This window comes from Poecile atricapillus, chromosome 21 (genome assembly GCF_030490865.1).
Source record: "Poecile atricapillus isolate bPoeAtr1 chromosome 21, bPoeAtr1.hap1, whole genome shotgun sequence".
Classification (NCBI taxonomy): domain Eukaryota; kingdom Metazoa; phylum Chordata; class Aves; order Passeriformes; family Paridae; genus Poecile; species Poecile atricapillus.
This window is the reverse complement of record NC_081269.1, coordinates 7,807,384-7,823,976: the sequence shown is the minus strand read 5'-3', so window position 1 is coordinate 7,823,976 and position 16,593 is coordinate 7,807,384. Positions and strand designations below refer to the sequence as shown.

The window sequence follows — 16,593 nt, the reverse complement described above, 5'->3', positions numbered from 1 at the left end:
GAAACAGACATAAAAGGTGATTCAAAAACTTTATTCTTCCCCTTCAGTGTACTGAAGGAGCCAGGGCTGGGAAGAGTAGGATAGAGACAGGAAGGAGGGAAGCACCATCACAAGTCAGATGAATGCCAAGGGGAGTTGTGGCTGACAGAAGGAGACATGAATGGGAAAAAAATATAAATACACACAATTCCTCATTATATCAGCTGTCATGCTGCAGTTCTGCATTCTTAGGGTACTTCAGGCACTGCTTATAGACCAACAGGACAACTCAGAAGTCTTCTTGAGCACCAGGTACTTTCCAGGTAAAAAAACCCCTCTTCTGAAAGGCACAGAAATATTAACCAAGGGTATACCGCTCACTTGTTCTTCCTATGCCAATTTACACAAAAATATCAAATGATTTAAATTTTTCCAGAGATAATTCATCATCATGCTTAACTGACTATACTGTGACTAAAATGACACAGTGCTTACCCTATTTATAGACTAACTTGTGGAGGGTAGTACCATTAACTCAGCCACTACTAAATCAGACACTAAAACCAACTGTGCAAGTAAAGGCTGAACCACTGAGAAGTAGCAGACCTCTGGTATGAAAGCTGTTCCTCTGAAATACTCACAATAGCTTTCACAGCAGTCTGGTTACTAAATGTTGCTTATCAATGTTACCAGCTCTTACTGAAAGACTTCAGTCAGAGTAAAGCCATAATCTCAACCTCAGGCTTTTTCATTTATTTTAAAACTACATATTTGGTATTTTTTAAGAAGAAAAGAGTGTAGTTAAAATACCTAAATTTAGGATAGAAAACTTCTCATCTGAGAAGCATTTTTTAATAAAATGCCTGGAGTGAAAGTCTGCCAGTCAACCATCACCCGTAATGAAGCCTATGGGATTTGGTCCACTCCCACACTGACAGAAATTGTTTGGTTTAGCTTCTTGAAAGTTTTAAAACAAAATTCCTTCTTCAAGCACTTTCAAGGGAGCTCATACAAACTAGTTTCACAGTGGGAATCCAGTCCACCCACCAAGGGCTATGGGAAAGCAGTTACACATCCCGAGGCACCAGGCCAGGAAGGGAAGAAAACACATTACTAAGCCCATCTTCTCTGTGACAATGGGGAAGTGGCCAAGAAGAAATAAAAATGGGCAAAGAATTTACATCTTCCAGTGTCCAAAATGCAAGACAGAGTCAGTCCACAGGTTAAAGCATATTCATTGTGCCTTCTCACAGATCAACAGGTAATGATAAAGAATATGGTCAGGGTATTTTGCAGAATTAGGAGATTTGCAATTTGACTTGGACAGGAAAACAGACACCCTGAATGTGGATATTCCCATTTCAGAGCAAACTGATCTGCTGAACTGCTCAAAACTTCCTTAGAAACTCTAAGAGATGGAAACATGTACATCCAAGGTGTCTGTTTTGTTTTTGAAACCAAATTCCAGATTTGTCCACTGAAATGTCAGAAAAGCACACGGCCTAAAAAAATAAGTGTGAATGTTTGTGTTTTAATTAGAATGTATTTTTTATTATATTAGTAATAATATACTAAAAACATAGTAATAATATTAGTAATTATTGAATAATAATAAATCAAGGACCAAGCAAAATGAAAGTGAGGGAAGAAATTTTTTGCCTCTTGGAAAGTTCCAACAATTTTGAAGTTACTTCCCAAGAGATAAGAATTTGACATTTGACAGTTGCATCAACAAAGCAGAATGGAAAATCAGCACTCATGGCCAGTCCCCTATGAACCACACCTAGCTTGGAGATGAGCAATAGCATCTTTAGATACTTCAATTTTGTTTAAAAGTGACATGCTTACAAGGAAAAAAAGCTAGAAATGTAAAAGCACCTGAGGTTTTGTTAGTTCATTTTCTGCGTGACATTCCTGACCTCTCCACCAGCATCATCTGGCCCCTGGGATGTGTGACAGCCCCAGCTCTTGTTGGGATCCTGGATTATTGACACAGGGACACAATGAGGATCACGGCACTGCTGCTGGCACCAAAATCAATATGGCAACATCCTCCAATCCTCCATCTACAGCTGAGCAGTTCTCTCCACTGAGATGGCACAGCCTCCCACCACTGACACACAGACACTTTTTACTGGCCTAAGTTACTCCAATATTGGATCAATTCTTTCTGCCAGGAAATTCTTACTAAAATATCTGATAGACTGTGCCATTAACAGTTTATCCCTGAACAATATCAATGGATATGCTAATTATCAGTCTGACTGTACTAATGGTTTAAGTTTAGAACAGTAAGAAGAGTTTAATAATTGGCCTAGCATTCTAATTAACTTTAGCATTGAAGAAATAATGGTTTATGTCACTGCAGTTCCTTCATCAAAGTGTTTTCCAGAAACGAGAAGGAGAATTACACTAAATCCTGAGCATTCTGATAGGGAAAAGCTATGCCAACACATTTTGTTTGGCAACCTTACATTCTGAGATGGCAAGCACCCAGATCCAAACTAAACCCAGGGAGCCTGAGAGGTCTGAATTTTGAATATCATATTCAAAGTAAAAATATTTTAGAAAATAAGACATTACAGGTGTGGTAATGCAATCTGGACAACACAACTAAATTAAAATCTCTCCCCTAAAAAGCAAGGGGCTTTTTGGGCAGGCAGCACATACCTACTTGCAGCACAGGTCAAGATCATGAGCTCACAGTTCCCAGCAGAGAGCACAAAGCTCCAGCAGCAGCCAAGGGCTGCCCTCGGCCTCGCTGCGATTCTTATCATACAGCAACTCTGTTACCCCACACACTGGATTAGAGGGTTATTAACGTCTCCACTAATCCAAAGTACAAACCAGGGTAGGACACAACGCCCATTCTTTTCCTATTTCTCTGCACTATTCCTTCCCCTATTCTTGGGCCCATTTTCATTTCAGTGCAGGCTTTGGTATAGAAGACAATTTCTACATTAATTCCTCTCATGTTGTTCCATATGTTATTCCTACCACAGCAGAAAAAGTAGTTCTTTTATACTTACTTTTCACAAAAACAAATCATAGCTGATGTGACTTGCATGAGTAAAGAATGCTTAAGTTATTTATAATCTAAGCAAGTAATTATAAAAAGCCATTATTTTTCCTCAGGGGAACATACTAATCCAGTTCTATTTTGTCACATGTAATCTTAAATCGGAGGTTATGCTACTCCTTTAAGCAATAAATCAAGTACAGACAACTAAAAATATTAAATAATTAATTTCTTGAATTTTCTCCACATTAAAATAGAATAGTTTCAAGGCACACTTTTGGTAAGTTACTTACAAGCAAAACCAACATAGATAAGAACAGTATAGTAATCAAAGTGGGTAAAAAAACCAAAACTGGTCCTATGGCTGCAAAAAGAGGATGGAAAGAGGAGCCATTTTAGAAGCTCCAATTCTTCAGTGTAGGACACAGCAATCACTTTCAGAATCCATCCAACTTTCCAGCCAGTCCCCTTCTCTACAGCATCCTCATCTCCCCACATCTAGGGACCAGGAAGAAGACAGCAATCCATACCTCCTGTAAGACAGACTTCACCAACCTATCAAACCACTAAATTTTCTTGCACTTTTTTGCCTTCCTTTTAAATAACAATAACCCAAATACAACCAACATGGGTCTTCTAATACACTACAAATTTACAACTGCTTTTCCTGGTCAAGAGACAGCAAACATTTGTACATTGCACAGTTCCCCCGCACACCTGCAGTGTGACAGTCTGCAAGAGCCAAGAGGAAAATTTGTTGGAAGTTGTTCTGCAGCCCTCAGAACAATAAACAATGGTTATTCACCACAAAGTACAGGAGAATAACCCCTACCTACACTGACCTTACAAGCATGACAGCAGGGAAACTTACCTTCCCCTCAGTGCTTTAGAAGGACAAACCAGCAATGACTGCCCTTAATGTAGGGAAAACCCCACAATCTAAGCACCTGCATCATTACTCTCAAAAGGCAGGCTGAAATCCCTGAGGAAAAGCACTTTCTCGAGTAACTCCACAAAGGAAAAAAAAGAAGAAAATAAAAAAAAAAAAAAGCCCACGCAATTCCCTAGACATGCATAATTAAGAATACAACACTGCCCTTTCCTAACAGAGTGCTTTCCCAAGGAAACTCAAATGCTCCCTAAAAGAGAGCCCTGGCCTAGTCCAATGGCTGGGTAAGCACCAATCCTGCAGGATTCTGCACCTCTCTCCAGTTCTCCTATATCTACGTTATAACTAGCCTCAACTTAAATTCCTGGTTTTTCTCAACCCTTCCCATACATCCCACACAGTAAACACTGACCCTTCAACCTCACCTTCCAAGCTAAGCATTACCTACAGCTTTTTTATATGCACACACTTCTGCAACCTCTTCCAAAGTAAAAAACGTCCACAATTCCTCTCAAACCAGTAAGAAATAACCTTTCCACAGCAGGAACCTTCAGGGAAAGCTTAGCTTCCTTCTGCACAGGTACATACCACCTTGAGAGAAGATCTGTTATTTTCTTTGTCTTTTCCAGCAAATGAAGGCACTGTTCACACTGCACATCCCGACCTGAACCTTCCGAGGTGCCTTTTCGCACACAGCCAAACATCCCCCGCCGTGCCCAAATCAATGACGGCGTCCCACCAGGAGCATCGGTGTCTACCTGCATCCACCGCCACCCTTCCCTCCTCCCCTGCCAGGGCGGGCAGGCCTCGTCCCATCGAGGCTGGGCTCCCCTTCCCCAGCAGCAGCGCGTCCTCCCAGCGTTATCCCCGCTCCGTGCGCGCCGGGAGCCGCCCTTGCTCCACATTCACAGCCTAAAAAACCACTGGCGCTGCTTCCCGCCCCCTCCCAAGGCCTTCCAAGCCGAGCTCCCCCAGCCGCTCCCCGCTCCTTCCCGGCGGGTCCCCGCTCCGTGCGGGCCCCCCGGACCGTGCCCGGCCGATCGCGCCCAGGCCGCCGCCCTCGCCCCGCGGCCGGCGCGGCTCTCAGGCGAGCCCGGGGCTGCGCAGGCCGCGCCGCCGCCCCCGCGGTACCTTCGGTCTGGGCGCTGGGGCCCGGCTGGGCCATGGCTCGGCGGGCGGCGCCGCCGCGGCCTCCTCGGGCGGGGACCGCTACGCCACGGGCAGAGAGACGGGAGCGGCCGGGCCGGGCCGCCGCCTCCTCCGCCTCATCCTGACAGCGGCCGCCGGCGGCGGGAGGGGAGGACGGGCAGGAGGAGGAGAAGCAGCAGGAGGAGGAGCCCCGCGCAGGCGCCCACGGTGAGGCACGGGATCGGCTGCGGCCGCCGAGCGGGGAGGGACCGGGCACCGGGAATGGGACCGGGGACATGGACCGAGACCGGGGACAGGGACTGAGGGTAGACACAGGGAACGGGAACCGGAACCAGGGACAGGGACAGGGACAGGGACAAAGACCGGGAACCAGAGACAGGGTACAGGTAAAGGAATAGGGACCGGAATGGGGAACAGAGACCAAATATTGGGACCAGGGACCAGGAATGGGTGCAGGGACAGAAACTGAGGACCGAGGAGAATAATTTGGAACAAGGACTGGGGACAGGATGAGGGTGGCGGTGGCTTCTCCCGGGTCCCTGCCCGAGCTGGCCCCTCAGCCCCGGGCAAGGGAGAAATCCCCCGGCCTACAGCCCGGAGGCATAATTAACGTTTGTTATTGAAGAAGTCGCTTTGAGTAACACCAACAAATTCTGCCCTTTGATCACAGAATCACCGAGGTTGGAAAACACCTGGTCATCGAGTCCAACCTGAGACTGATCCCCACCATGTCACCCCGACCGTGGCACTGTGTGCCACATCCAGTCTTTCTCTAATGTGATGACTCACTCTAAAGTGGATGGGAGCACCCAAGACTCATAAATCCTTGTGGACAAAAGGACCCTCAAAAGTCAGAGGGTCCACAAACAATTGATTACAAATTACACACTTGGCATGGAAATTGGTGTATTAGTCCCTGCCCTGTTTGTAGTTGTCACACTTGTCGTCACACCAATAATGCAGCTGTGACCCATGTGGGCAGTGGAAGGAGCCTGTCCTGCCAAGGGGTCCCTTTCCCAGCACCATGGTTGGGCTCTGTTGATGGAGGTTTAGTCCTTTCATGGGTTTTAGTCCTTCCACCGGACTGGGAGAATGTCTGAACTCCAGGCTATAGCAATAAAATAGTAGATCTACATCATTTGAGCACATGTAAAAATCACAGAAGGCAGAGTTGGAGTAGGAATTACAATACCAGGTCCTTTCAAGGGCAAGATCTGTTACAACTCACTTTTCTTATGGCTTCCATACCCTAAAATGAGTCACTTTTAAACTGAATCTCACTTGTTGCCACAGTCTTTCAAGCCTTGTTTGCCATGGTATGGCAAGGCATGGGATTCTGCATTTCCCATTAATTTTTTGCTCATTTAAGTCAAATGCAAACCTGAAATAGGGAGTCTTTGAAAATTATTCCATTTTTCCCTTTTTGATCAGTTGAGGTAAATCTTCTCAGTCTTTGCCATTGTATAAAGCAGGCTTAAACTAAAGACTTAACTTTTCAATGTTTTCAAATTGAGACATCTAGGTCTTTCTTCATGGAAATTTGGAGAACCCAGAAGTGTCAGCTGCTCACAGAATTGCTGACTTAGTGGCAGATGATCAAAGGATGAAGCATCTATCACTTGAGGTACATTTACAAATTTCTTAGCTCCTTCCTAGGCTTTTTTTATAAGTAGCTGGATGTTACAAGCATTTAGTGCATGAATCTCCCTGTAAATCTAGTCCTGAGTGTAGGAACTGAGCTCCTAAAACTCCACCCTGCTGTGTGTTCATATGAGTACCTCAAAGCACCTATATTAGCAGATAATTTCATCTTGTTCATGTTGAGGCAAAACTCTGACACATTTTGGTCGGTCAAGGATCAAACTCAGTGCAGCATCACTCCTGCTGCAAAAAACAAGTAAGATAATAATAAGCTTGATGTCTGCTGTACCTACAAGTGCTTATTAAGGGATGAATTATCATTTCACTTTCATCACTTCCATAGATGAGATGATGGGATATTGACTGTTGAAATTGCAACATTTGCAATCTCTATCTGAATTCCTGAGCTTACATTCTGAATGAGTTTTATATGTAGTTTCAAACATATAAGAACTCTCAAGGGGCTTGTACTTTTATTTTCCTTTCTTTGTTCTTCAATTTAGAGCTGTAGTAGCTTTATAGGTGTGGTTCTTAGTTAATCTTTCTTTTCTGAACAGTAATTGGACTTGACAGAGGTGAAGGTTTATGTAGTATCTAACAGAATGTCTTCTAACCTGGAACAATTGAGTAACTTCCTCTGTGCCTCCCAAAATGTCCCATTTAATTCTACTCACTTGTAGTTATTATAGCCTTGATCTCAAAGGATTTCCAGCATGACTCAGCTAAATCTTAAAAGAGGTAGAGGAGGTTTAGCAGCAGTTTTCAGTCAGAGGAAAAGGTCTTGCAGCACATAACCAGCGGAGACCAGAAGTCCTGAATTCCAGTCCCCGTGGTGCAAATGATGGACAAATGCAGTGTTAAGGAATCAGTGGCGCAGGTGAGCAGAGACTATTTCTGGAATAAGCTTCTCCAGAAATAATGCTCCTTAAATCCCATGAATTTTTATCAAATTTATTTGGCCTAAAAGCCTAACATAGGCATTTTCAGCATCAGCAGCACAAGCAGCAGACACGTGTGAATGGAAGATGCATCTTCCTGGAGAGTGTGTGCTGCGTCAGGACAGGTGGAGGAGGAGCTGTCACCTTGCACTCTGCCTGAAATGTAATCCTGAAGGCTCTTTATAAAAGAGAAGTTTGCAGGTTTTGTTTGAACAAAAAAACATCCAGTTTTTTGCAAGCAGTGAGTGTGAACACTGGAGACCTGGAGGAAACTGAGGGGGACTGGGGTTGTTTGGTTGCAAAGAGCACAGTGAAATAATTCACATAACATATCTAGGAGAGAAGAAGTATTTTCATTTTCTTTGAGGAAAATGAATAAGTGGAGAAAATCTGTTTCCCTAATAGGACTTACAGTTGATTGACTTTTGTGCTTATGGGTGTTCAAGTCCAAATGAAACTTTCTCTGCTAATTTTTTTTGATCATGTAGAAAGATTTTTCTCTATGTCTTTGCTTTTTTTTTCTTTTTTTCCCCCTTTACTTGGGGCACTTTAACCTCAACTGAGGCATGTATTTTCATGAGGCTTTGAAGAGTGTAGTTATCACTGTCCTTATCTGTGACACTAGTCCCAGATCCTGAGGCTGGTTGAATTACCCTGGCTATGTCCCAGCTCCGTGTCAGGACAAGATCGAGTTACATACATTGTACTTGCCACAAAGTGCACAGCTTTGGGGAAGTCCCTGCATCTCCAGCAAGTCCCTTGTTGTGGATGATTAAAGGGGCAGGGCTGTGATCAGACTGAGGAAGAGTATGATCCCAAAAGCTTTGTATTCACAGGAGGCTTGGCTAATAAATACAGAACTAATTCCTTCTGTTTTGAGTGATACAAGATACTATTTTTTTAAATGACAGCTAAGCCAATTCTACCAAACCCAGAGTCTTTAAAAAGATAAACTAAATTTCTGGGCTTGCAAGGCCAAGTCTGCATCTGGTGTGAATCCAGTGGAAACAGGCTGACGTGTGGGAACTGAGAAGCCTGTATCACAGAATCAAAATGGAGCTCCAAAAGGCCCTCTGAAGTGCTGTTCCCCATGTCTGCTGCTTTGCTGGCCACAAAGAAGTTGGATTCCATTGTGCCCTGTATGGTGGGGGTTTGCAGTGAATTACAGGCCCTGCTCCCAGTGTAGTTCATCTTTTAAACCACCCACTGCTTAATTCAATTAATCCAAGAAAGCTCAGTAACGAGGTGGATTTGGGAAGTGGCTTTGTGGGTTCTACAGACTAAACTCCAGGGCATCCACAGGGGAAGAGAATTGCAGAACCGGGGCCCTCTGCCTCGGCAGGTAGGAGATTTCATCTCCCCCCACCTACTCTACCTGGAGGTGTTACACAGTGGAGAGTTGGGTAACAGTCTCCATTGGCCAAACCATGCAATGACATAATCTTTGGAGGAATTCAACAAGAATGTTTCGGATGATAAGAGTAAACATGTTACCAGAAAAAAAAAGAAAAGTTTGTTTTAAACTCCAGGTGAAGCCCAGGGAAGGAGAAGTCACACACATCTTTAAGGAGGGCAGGACAGTGAACCTTGGCTTCATTCCAAAGGCAAGTAACAGCCTTGTCCAGCTCACAAAAGAGGAAAAGCAGCATTTATTACTTGCACTTTATATATTTCTAGGTTTGCCAGATTTTCTCTACTGTTTTTCTCACTATTTTTTTTTAATTGTTTAAAATTAAGTGTTCAGTTTCCTAATTTTTAAATGTTTATTTTCCTTCTATTGAGATCAATGAGTCATTAGCATTAAGTTATTGGTTCTGCAGCTAGGAGTGTTTCTGGGCTTTAGTCCTTTCTTTTTAAAGCAAAGCTTTTGGAGAAAATTTACATTCATCTAAGTATTACCATAAAGAGTCTGGTTAAAAATCCCAAATCAGTCATGCTCTTTGCTTCAAAAGTTCTTATGGAATGCAAGGAATTTAGTCTGGGACAATTACATTATTTGCAATGGTAACTTCTTAGTGAACCCTGGAATAGTTTATGTAGTTAAAAACTTTTTCAAGAGCAATTGAAAAATTATGTTATCCCATCTATTGTTTAAAGGATTCCATGTGGTGCAGTTCTTTGAATATATGGGAAGAAAATGGAGCCCAAAATGAAAATTTGGCAGGCAAAAAATCGAAGTGCTTGCATTGGCTCTAAATCCAGATATGTACACATTAATGATCTCATTTGAAAGACGTCTATATTAAGAACTGAAAGCTCTTGGTGTTCCCAAGGGACAAGCTCATTGAATGTTGTGATATACCATGAAACTAAACAATTTTTCTTACTGCAAAATAACCAAGAAATCAAAAAATCAATCTGTGTGAGTAACAAAGGAACACAGTCTTTTGGGTAACCTTGCTCAGCAGTACATCAGAATTGCCATTGCAGGGAAGCACAGCTCTGCTTTTTGGTTATACTCTCCTTCCTGGGAAGATCTAAAAATACGCCATATCTCATTCAGACTCACTGAACCTGCATTACAAAGTTACCTGTGCACACTGCAGCTACTGCATCTCCACTTGAATCACTGCTGAAGGCAGACTTGGACAAAGGCTCCCTCCTGGCAGCTCTGCTATTGCAGCAGGATGTCAAAACAGAGGAGAGAGGAACCAGCAAGGCCCAGGTCAGTCACCACACATTTATCAGACTTTGCTGAGCAAACCCAATGTGGTCCTGCACATGGGGACAACAGTGGGACCCCAGAGAGAACTCTCTTGTTTTTCACTCTGCTCATGAGATTATACTTTTCTTTTAAAAACCTAAATCAACAACAGGGATTCTGTTTCTTGAGGCTGTTTTTACATGTATTGCCTGTAGTAGCATTTCTCTAAGCAGGAGCCCATGTGAGCAGTAGCACCTCCTGCACTCAACTTCTGAATCTTGAGCCGGCTGGTTCATTAACCTCGATGAGTCATGTCAGATCTGCAGGACTGGGCCCATTTATCCTATTTTCTTCCTCTGAGGCACAAGCAGCTCAGTTATCCCATAAATTCTAATGGTTTGCAATGCCCACTTGCCAAGAGAAGGAGGGAGTGTTGCAAGTACTGTAAAATTCATTGTCCCATGTGTGTCGTATTAAATGGTGTAGCCAAAAGATTTCCATGTTAAGGCTTCAACAGCAGTGCTCATTTTGGAGTATTTTATTCATCCAAGCACTCTCAACCCTCAGTTTGTCCCTTTCAGAACTGTCTTTGGAGACATTAAAAGGAGGATACCTAAGAAGACAGAGCAGTCTTTGTGTAAACAGAGGATCATGCAGCTGAAGGGCTGCCATAGGCTCCCAGGGGATCACCAAATCTGTGCAAGTCCTTCAGATGAACAAACCCACCCTCTGAACTGTTTAATCCAGGTAGGCTTGCTGGAAAGTGTAATTCAAGGCCTTCCTCCAGGTAAGATTCTTCAGTGATTCCTGAGCCTTTTCTGGGGCTGTGCTGATGTCTGTATAACCAGAGGTGGTCCAATCCAAATACTTACCAATACAAGTTTAAATCCCACATCTTAGGTCAGTGGGTACATCCAGCTAGTCCAGATGTTTCTCATCAATGCCACCCCATCCTTATGAAGCCTTTTATTCCCTTTTCCCCTGATTTCTCCAAAATGCTACAGTCATCTCTCTATTTGCTTCTTTATTTTGCTAGAGTGCCGTTTCCAGTCCTGTGTTCCTTAGATGCAGACACACAAAATGTTTTGTACTTCTATGGCACTTTCCATTGAGGAAAGAGACTTTTAGAAGAGCTGGAAGAGAAGGAATTACCTCAAATTTACAAGGCTGAGCAAACTCAAACAGCCTGATTTGCCTGGGGATGCACAAAAATCAGGAAAAGAAAGGAAAAAAACCCTGAACATTTATCTCCTATCTCCCTATAGCTTTTTTTCTCCCATAAAGTATATTTCCTTTGCTTATTCATGACACCTTTAAAAATACTAAAAATCTTCTGTCCTTCTTATGAAAAATAACCAAACATCTGGTGTAAAATCAATATTTCTTAGTAGGCAAAAAGATCAAACAAACTCATATTCTGTAGAATCTGTCTGATTCTCTCAAAAAGGTTTGCTGCTGACATAGCTTCCTTGCTTCACTCAGGCAGCATTAAGAAGCTCCTTTCTCCTTTGAGACCACAGGAGGTTTCACATCATGTTGTTAACCTCCCTCAGATCATCCCCTCCATGCACAATCCCAGTCACATTTACATGCAGACATAATGTCACTCAGCCCACTTTATGCCACTTACATCTCCCTTGTTGCTATGGGGAACACTGATAAGGAACCAATTAGCAAATAAAATATTTGAGGCCGAATGTGAAAGCCACTGCTCAGTGGATTTGTGTGTCATAGGCAGTGACATTTCATTTGGCATTTGTCCTTACCTAGCTGGGCTTCTTCCACTGCAGCCTCAGCTACATTCTGGGTAGTAAAAACACACTCTTCTTGGGATTTAGGGGCTTAGACATGCAACTGTATCTGACCCCGGGGAATTTTTACAGCTCTCGGGAGAAGTGGGAGTGCTTGAGGAGCGCTTTTGCAGCATAAGAGTGCCAAGAGCACCATCCAGTGCCTGAGCTGAGTAAACACAAAAGAACTCGGTGGCGTTGGGACAGAGGCAGCTCTGCACATCCCATGGTCCAGCTGCTCCTGGTGGGATGCACGAGGAGTTCACAGAAAAAGGCTACAGTCAGTTATAGAAGGAACTTATAAGGGAAAGCTAGCAGAGTTTTCAGCCTTTCAGGAGGACAGGAGACAACCTAGAAGGTCACATCTTTTAAAGAGCTGTCTTCTGAGTTGGAGTTACTGACTGCAGGAGCAAGAGATACAAGGAGGAAGTGGAGGTGGCAATAGATGGGGCCAGTTAAGAAAAGTAGGTGAATTAAATCCATGATGGAATGGAGCTTCTGCAGAGAGAGAAAACTGGACCAGGTACTTACCCTGTTATCCTTCCCCTTTGCAGAGTTGAATCAGCAAAAAGAGACTAGGAGGATGTGCTGGTAGCTGAGAAAATAAAGGAGAAGTGACCTCAGGTGCCACTGCACAGTCTCAACAGCCTGTATTGTTTAACAAATGTAGGTAGTCCTGGATTTCAAGAATTAAAAATAACTTGGATAAATGTTTTGCACAGTTGTGTGCAATAAGTAGTAAATTTTAGTACATATGGCTACAGGCTGTTACTGGGCTAGAGAAAAGGAATTAACAGGAGAACAAGGAGTCCGTGGGACTAAAAATGGGCACAGGCAAAAATACATGTTATCTGTAAAGAAGTGATACCCAAATAGATGTCCAGGAAAAAGGATGCAACTTTTCCATGGAATAGCAGCTGTCCAACAATCTGTGGAAACTCTAGGTAAGCAAGGACATACGAATTTGGTATATTATGAACTGGATATTTATTAATCAGAGATGAAGAGTGCTCCAGTTTAGAACAATGTTTGTGGTAACATATCACTGATATATCCTCCCTAAAACAAAACTTTAGGAATAATTTAGAAATGCTGTAATCCAAGACAGTTCCTCTGTTGTGCTGTTGTGTTCAGTGTTCCCAGGAACAGCTTAGCATGTGTTTGCTCTTACTCTTTTTATATTGAACTTGAAGAACAAAACTCACTTCTTTGATTAATATTAAGCAGTGTTTTGTTTGTGCCCTGTGGCAGAAGTGCCCAGATGGAGAGTGTTGGGTACTGAAAACATGAGAAACATTTAATATTCTGTGGAGGTCTGTTAAAGTTGTCTGAGTAGAACATCTGGTATCAAATATTTGGATAAATCAGTTTTTGCAAGTATTTGGACCTACTCTGGATCTGTGCTTTGTTCCAACTTTGCATTCCCTCTCTTCCTTCCTTGTTGCTACAGCCAGCAGATGATGGTTTATTGCCTGGTGCAACCCATTAAAGTCCCTTTGTTGGGGCTTGGCAATTAGCTCAGCAGAAAGAGTGTAAAAATCACTTTGACATCTGTGGGGTTGAAATGGCAACACTGGCTTAAGATGTCCCTGAAAGGTTTTTTATCTGTCCACAAGGTGATGGAGAAAGAAGAAAGAAAGGTTATGCGGAGGCTTTGGGAAGATATTGTCTGATGTGTCTGCAGAGAGGGACCTAGAGATGAATCCTTTCACTTTAGGAAGTGTTTCAGCTAAGGAAGGCTGAGTACACAGAGCTACTGTTACCCTGGCTGAGACTTTGGACATTTGGCTTCACTCTTGGACAGATTTTCCTATGACTGGTGTTTTCCCCTGTAAATTTTACCAAATTTACCTGCTCAGAGGCTCTGACTCCTGGAGCTATGACCAAAGCTATGAAAAAGCACCTAATGGGAATTCCTAAATTGCACTCAAGAGTATTGTAAAGCAACTGTTTCATGTACAGTAACCAAGAAAAAGGTCTCATAATGTAACATTTTCTGCTAATAAGAAAATAAGGTATTTTAAGTTATGTTCCTTTAAGATGTCTTGCTATGTCTTACTATGTTTAAAGGGCTGGAGTTCTTCTCTTTTGTTTTGTTTTCAGGCTTGATCCATCAAGAGAACTTCAGAGAAGTTATTATTGCCTCACACCAATGGTAAGGGGAAAGCAAGAGAGGCAAGTCATTCATGTTTAATGTTGTTTTGTGCCAGATGTTTTGCTGGTAGAAATCCATAGCTCCACAGGCATCAATTTCTTCAGGATCTGGAATGTCTGACACAATTTCTTTCTCCTTTCTGGATGGTCTGTAAAGCAAGCTGCTTGATTTTGCAATATTGAATATTCACGCTGAGAAGTTATAAGCAAAAACAAAATAATGAGAGACAGGGTCTCTAATAAGCTTCCTGTCACATGAGGCTCTGGTTCTGGTGAAACAGATGTGGTTGCTGACTTGTTTCCAAAATGTTTGTTGAGTGGTGATTAGATTCTGTCATGCTGATGTTATATCTCTGTGATCTCATTCAATACAAGTAGTTCTGCAAACAGTGAAATATATTTTTCCTATGGATTTATATCTTGGATTGTGTTTAGGCATGGATTCTCCGATGTTTAATGGGAATTGAGTTGATTTTAGCCTGTTTCTTCAATGAGAAATGAATACTCTGTCTTAACTTGGCTGTCTATTTTCACAGAACTTGGAGGAATTAAATATTGTAAGTTCTGAAAATCTGAGTGGGAATTATGAACCAGTTCCAACATTATTTGGGGCCAATTCATATAAACAAACATAAGCATGAGTCTCATTTTCTTACAAAACAAAAGGTAAGAATCAATCTTTATTACTTTGTATTTCTGCATTACCTGCTTGATTCTCTTCTGGTTTATTTGTGATCAACCATAGAAGATATGTTTTATTTATAAAGCTGTATGAAATATGGAACTTTCTGTCACATTGAGTGTATATTAAGACATCATTAATTTATGCTTTTTATGGGCCACACAAGAGGTCATATTCTCTTCTTGTTGTACTTGCTGGAGCATGGGAAAGAGGTGACATGCATTTTAACTTACATGGTTGCACAGGTAAGTGCAGAGAAAACTAATTATAAAGGAAAAAAATCAATTCTATCACCAGTTCTGATAGAAAATGTAGAATTAAAATTATCTTTTGGATTGCTGAGTCCAGTTTTCTGCTTCTCTAGTGAGCCAAGTTTCCAATCTTTTTCATAAACAGCTTGGTGCTATTCAAAAATATGCTCTTTCCTCCTTGTTGTCTCTTCTCCCAATTTCACACTTTGTTTGGTGTTTGTTCTAGAATTCTCTTCTTTTGATGGAAAAAAACTTTTAATTTCCATGGTCAGTTTAGGCATGTTTTTCTTGTTCTGTGAAATGCCTAAAAAATTCTTTACTGCAGGTAGCCATGTCTGTATAGAGAATAAGGGAGGAAAACCCTTATAAGAGGATAGAAAATCTACACTTGGGTAAATCCTTAAGGCTCAAGTCTGTTGGAAACTAGGCTTTAATAGCACTTAGCATAAAGTGTTTGTGTATCTGATACTACCAGGTTTTTCTGGGACTGGCAAATGAATTATTTAGTAATGGAAACTGCATGTGCATGTGTTTGGCTTCTGTAGGTTCATGTGATAAAAGACTGTAAGAGTGTCTGTAGGGATCACAACTGCCCAACTTTGTGTCATAGACCCTGTGTCTCAACAGGGCTCAGAAATTCCCATTTAGCTGGGTAAAAGAGAACAGAGTGGCAAGTCTCAGCTTTTATTGCCAATGCTTTGTAAAATAACATTTATGGTCCGTAGATTTGGTTCTGTGCAGGTCTGTGTGACTTAAAATTTATTACACCACTTCATATTTGTGCATCTCTCTCCAGTTCCTGGATATAAAAGAAATTAAAGGTCCAAAAGGTTACCTTTATGTTAATAGATCCAGATATACCCAATATTTAACTTCCCTGGATGAAGGAATTGCATCAAGGGCTGGCTTGTCCTGTTAGCATGTGACAGTGTCAGCCCTGTGTGCTGCAAAGCTTCATGGAGCCTTAGAGAATAAAAAAGAAAAAAAGCCAAGTGTACACTCAATGGAAAACAGATGGAGTTTTCATTAGATATTACTTTTAATGATCTGCTTTAAAAGTAAAGATACACCATTCTGAGCAGAAGGGCCTCATAATAGCTGTGTTTGAGTCCCAGGCTCATTAACATAGCTTCAGATAAGCAAGACTGCAAGATCTTTGTATCATTAGAGGTTCCAGTCAAGCTTGCCTCCCATTATTAGAATTCCAAACACAGCAGAACTATTTTGGAGCCTTAACAATAATTTATCCTGAAGATGTATCTTTATTTAATGATTCAGAGTTGTTATTATGGGCCTGGCAGTCAGTTGCTCAGTTTCTGGAGTATTACCATTTAACCTAGGTCAGGATAAAAATCCTGGAATATTCATTGCAGGGCAGACCTGAGGGCCTGTTCTTTACAGTCCACTCGGGTGTGACACTCCCAAATGGTGTCATTGGCTGTGAGAGGTGACCCCAG

The 16,593-nt window shown here is 42.1% G+C and overlaps 1 protein-coding gene across 1 annotated transcript in view; it reads right to left on the bottom strand.

Annotated features, from left to right (window-relative positions):
• RABEP1 (rabaptin, RAB GTPase binding effector protein 1) overlaps positions 1 to 5,210 on the bottom strand; it is a 46,017-nt gene extending 40,807 nt beyond the window's left edge. The window contains exon 1 of the mRNA XM_058854238.1: positions 5,019 to 5,210. Within this exon, the coding sequence (XP_058710221.1) occupies positions 5,019 to 5,052 (34 nt within the window). The 5' untranslated portion in view covers positions 5,053 to 5,210. The remainder of the gene's footprint in view (positions 1 to 5,018) is intronic.
• Between the last annotated feature and the right edge of the window lie 11,383 nt (positions 5,211 to 16,593).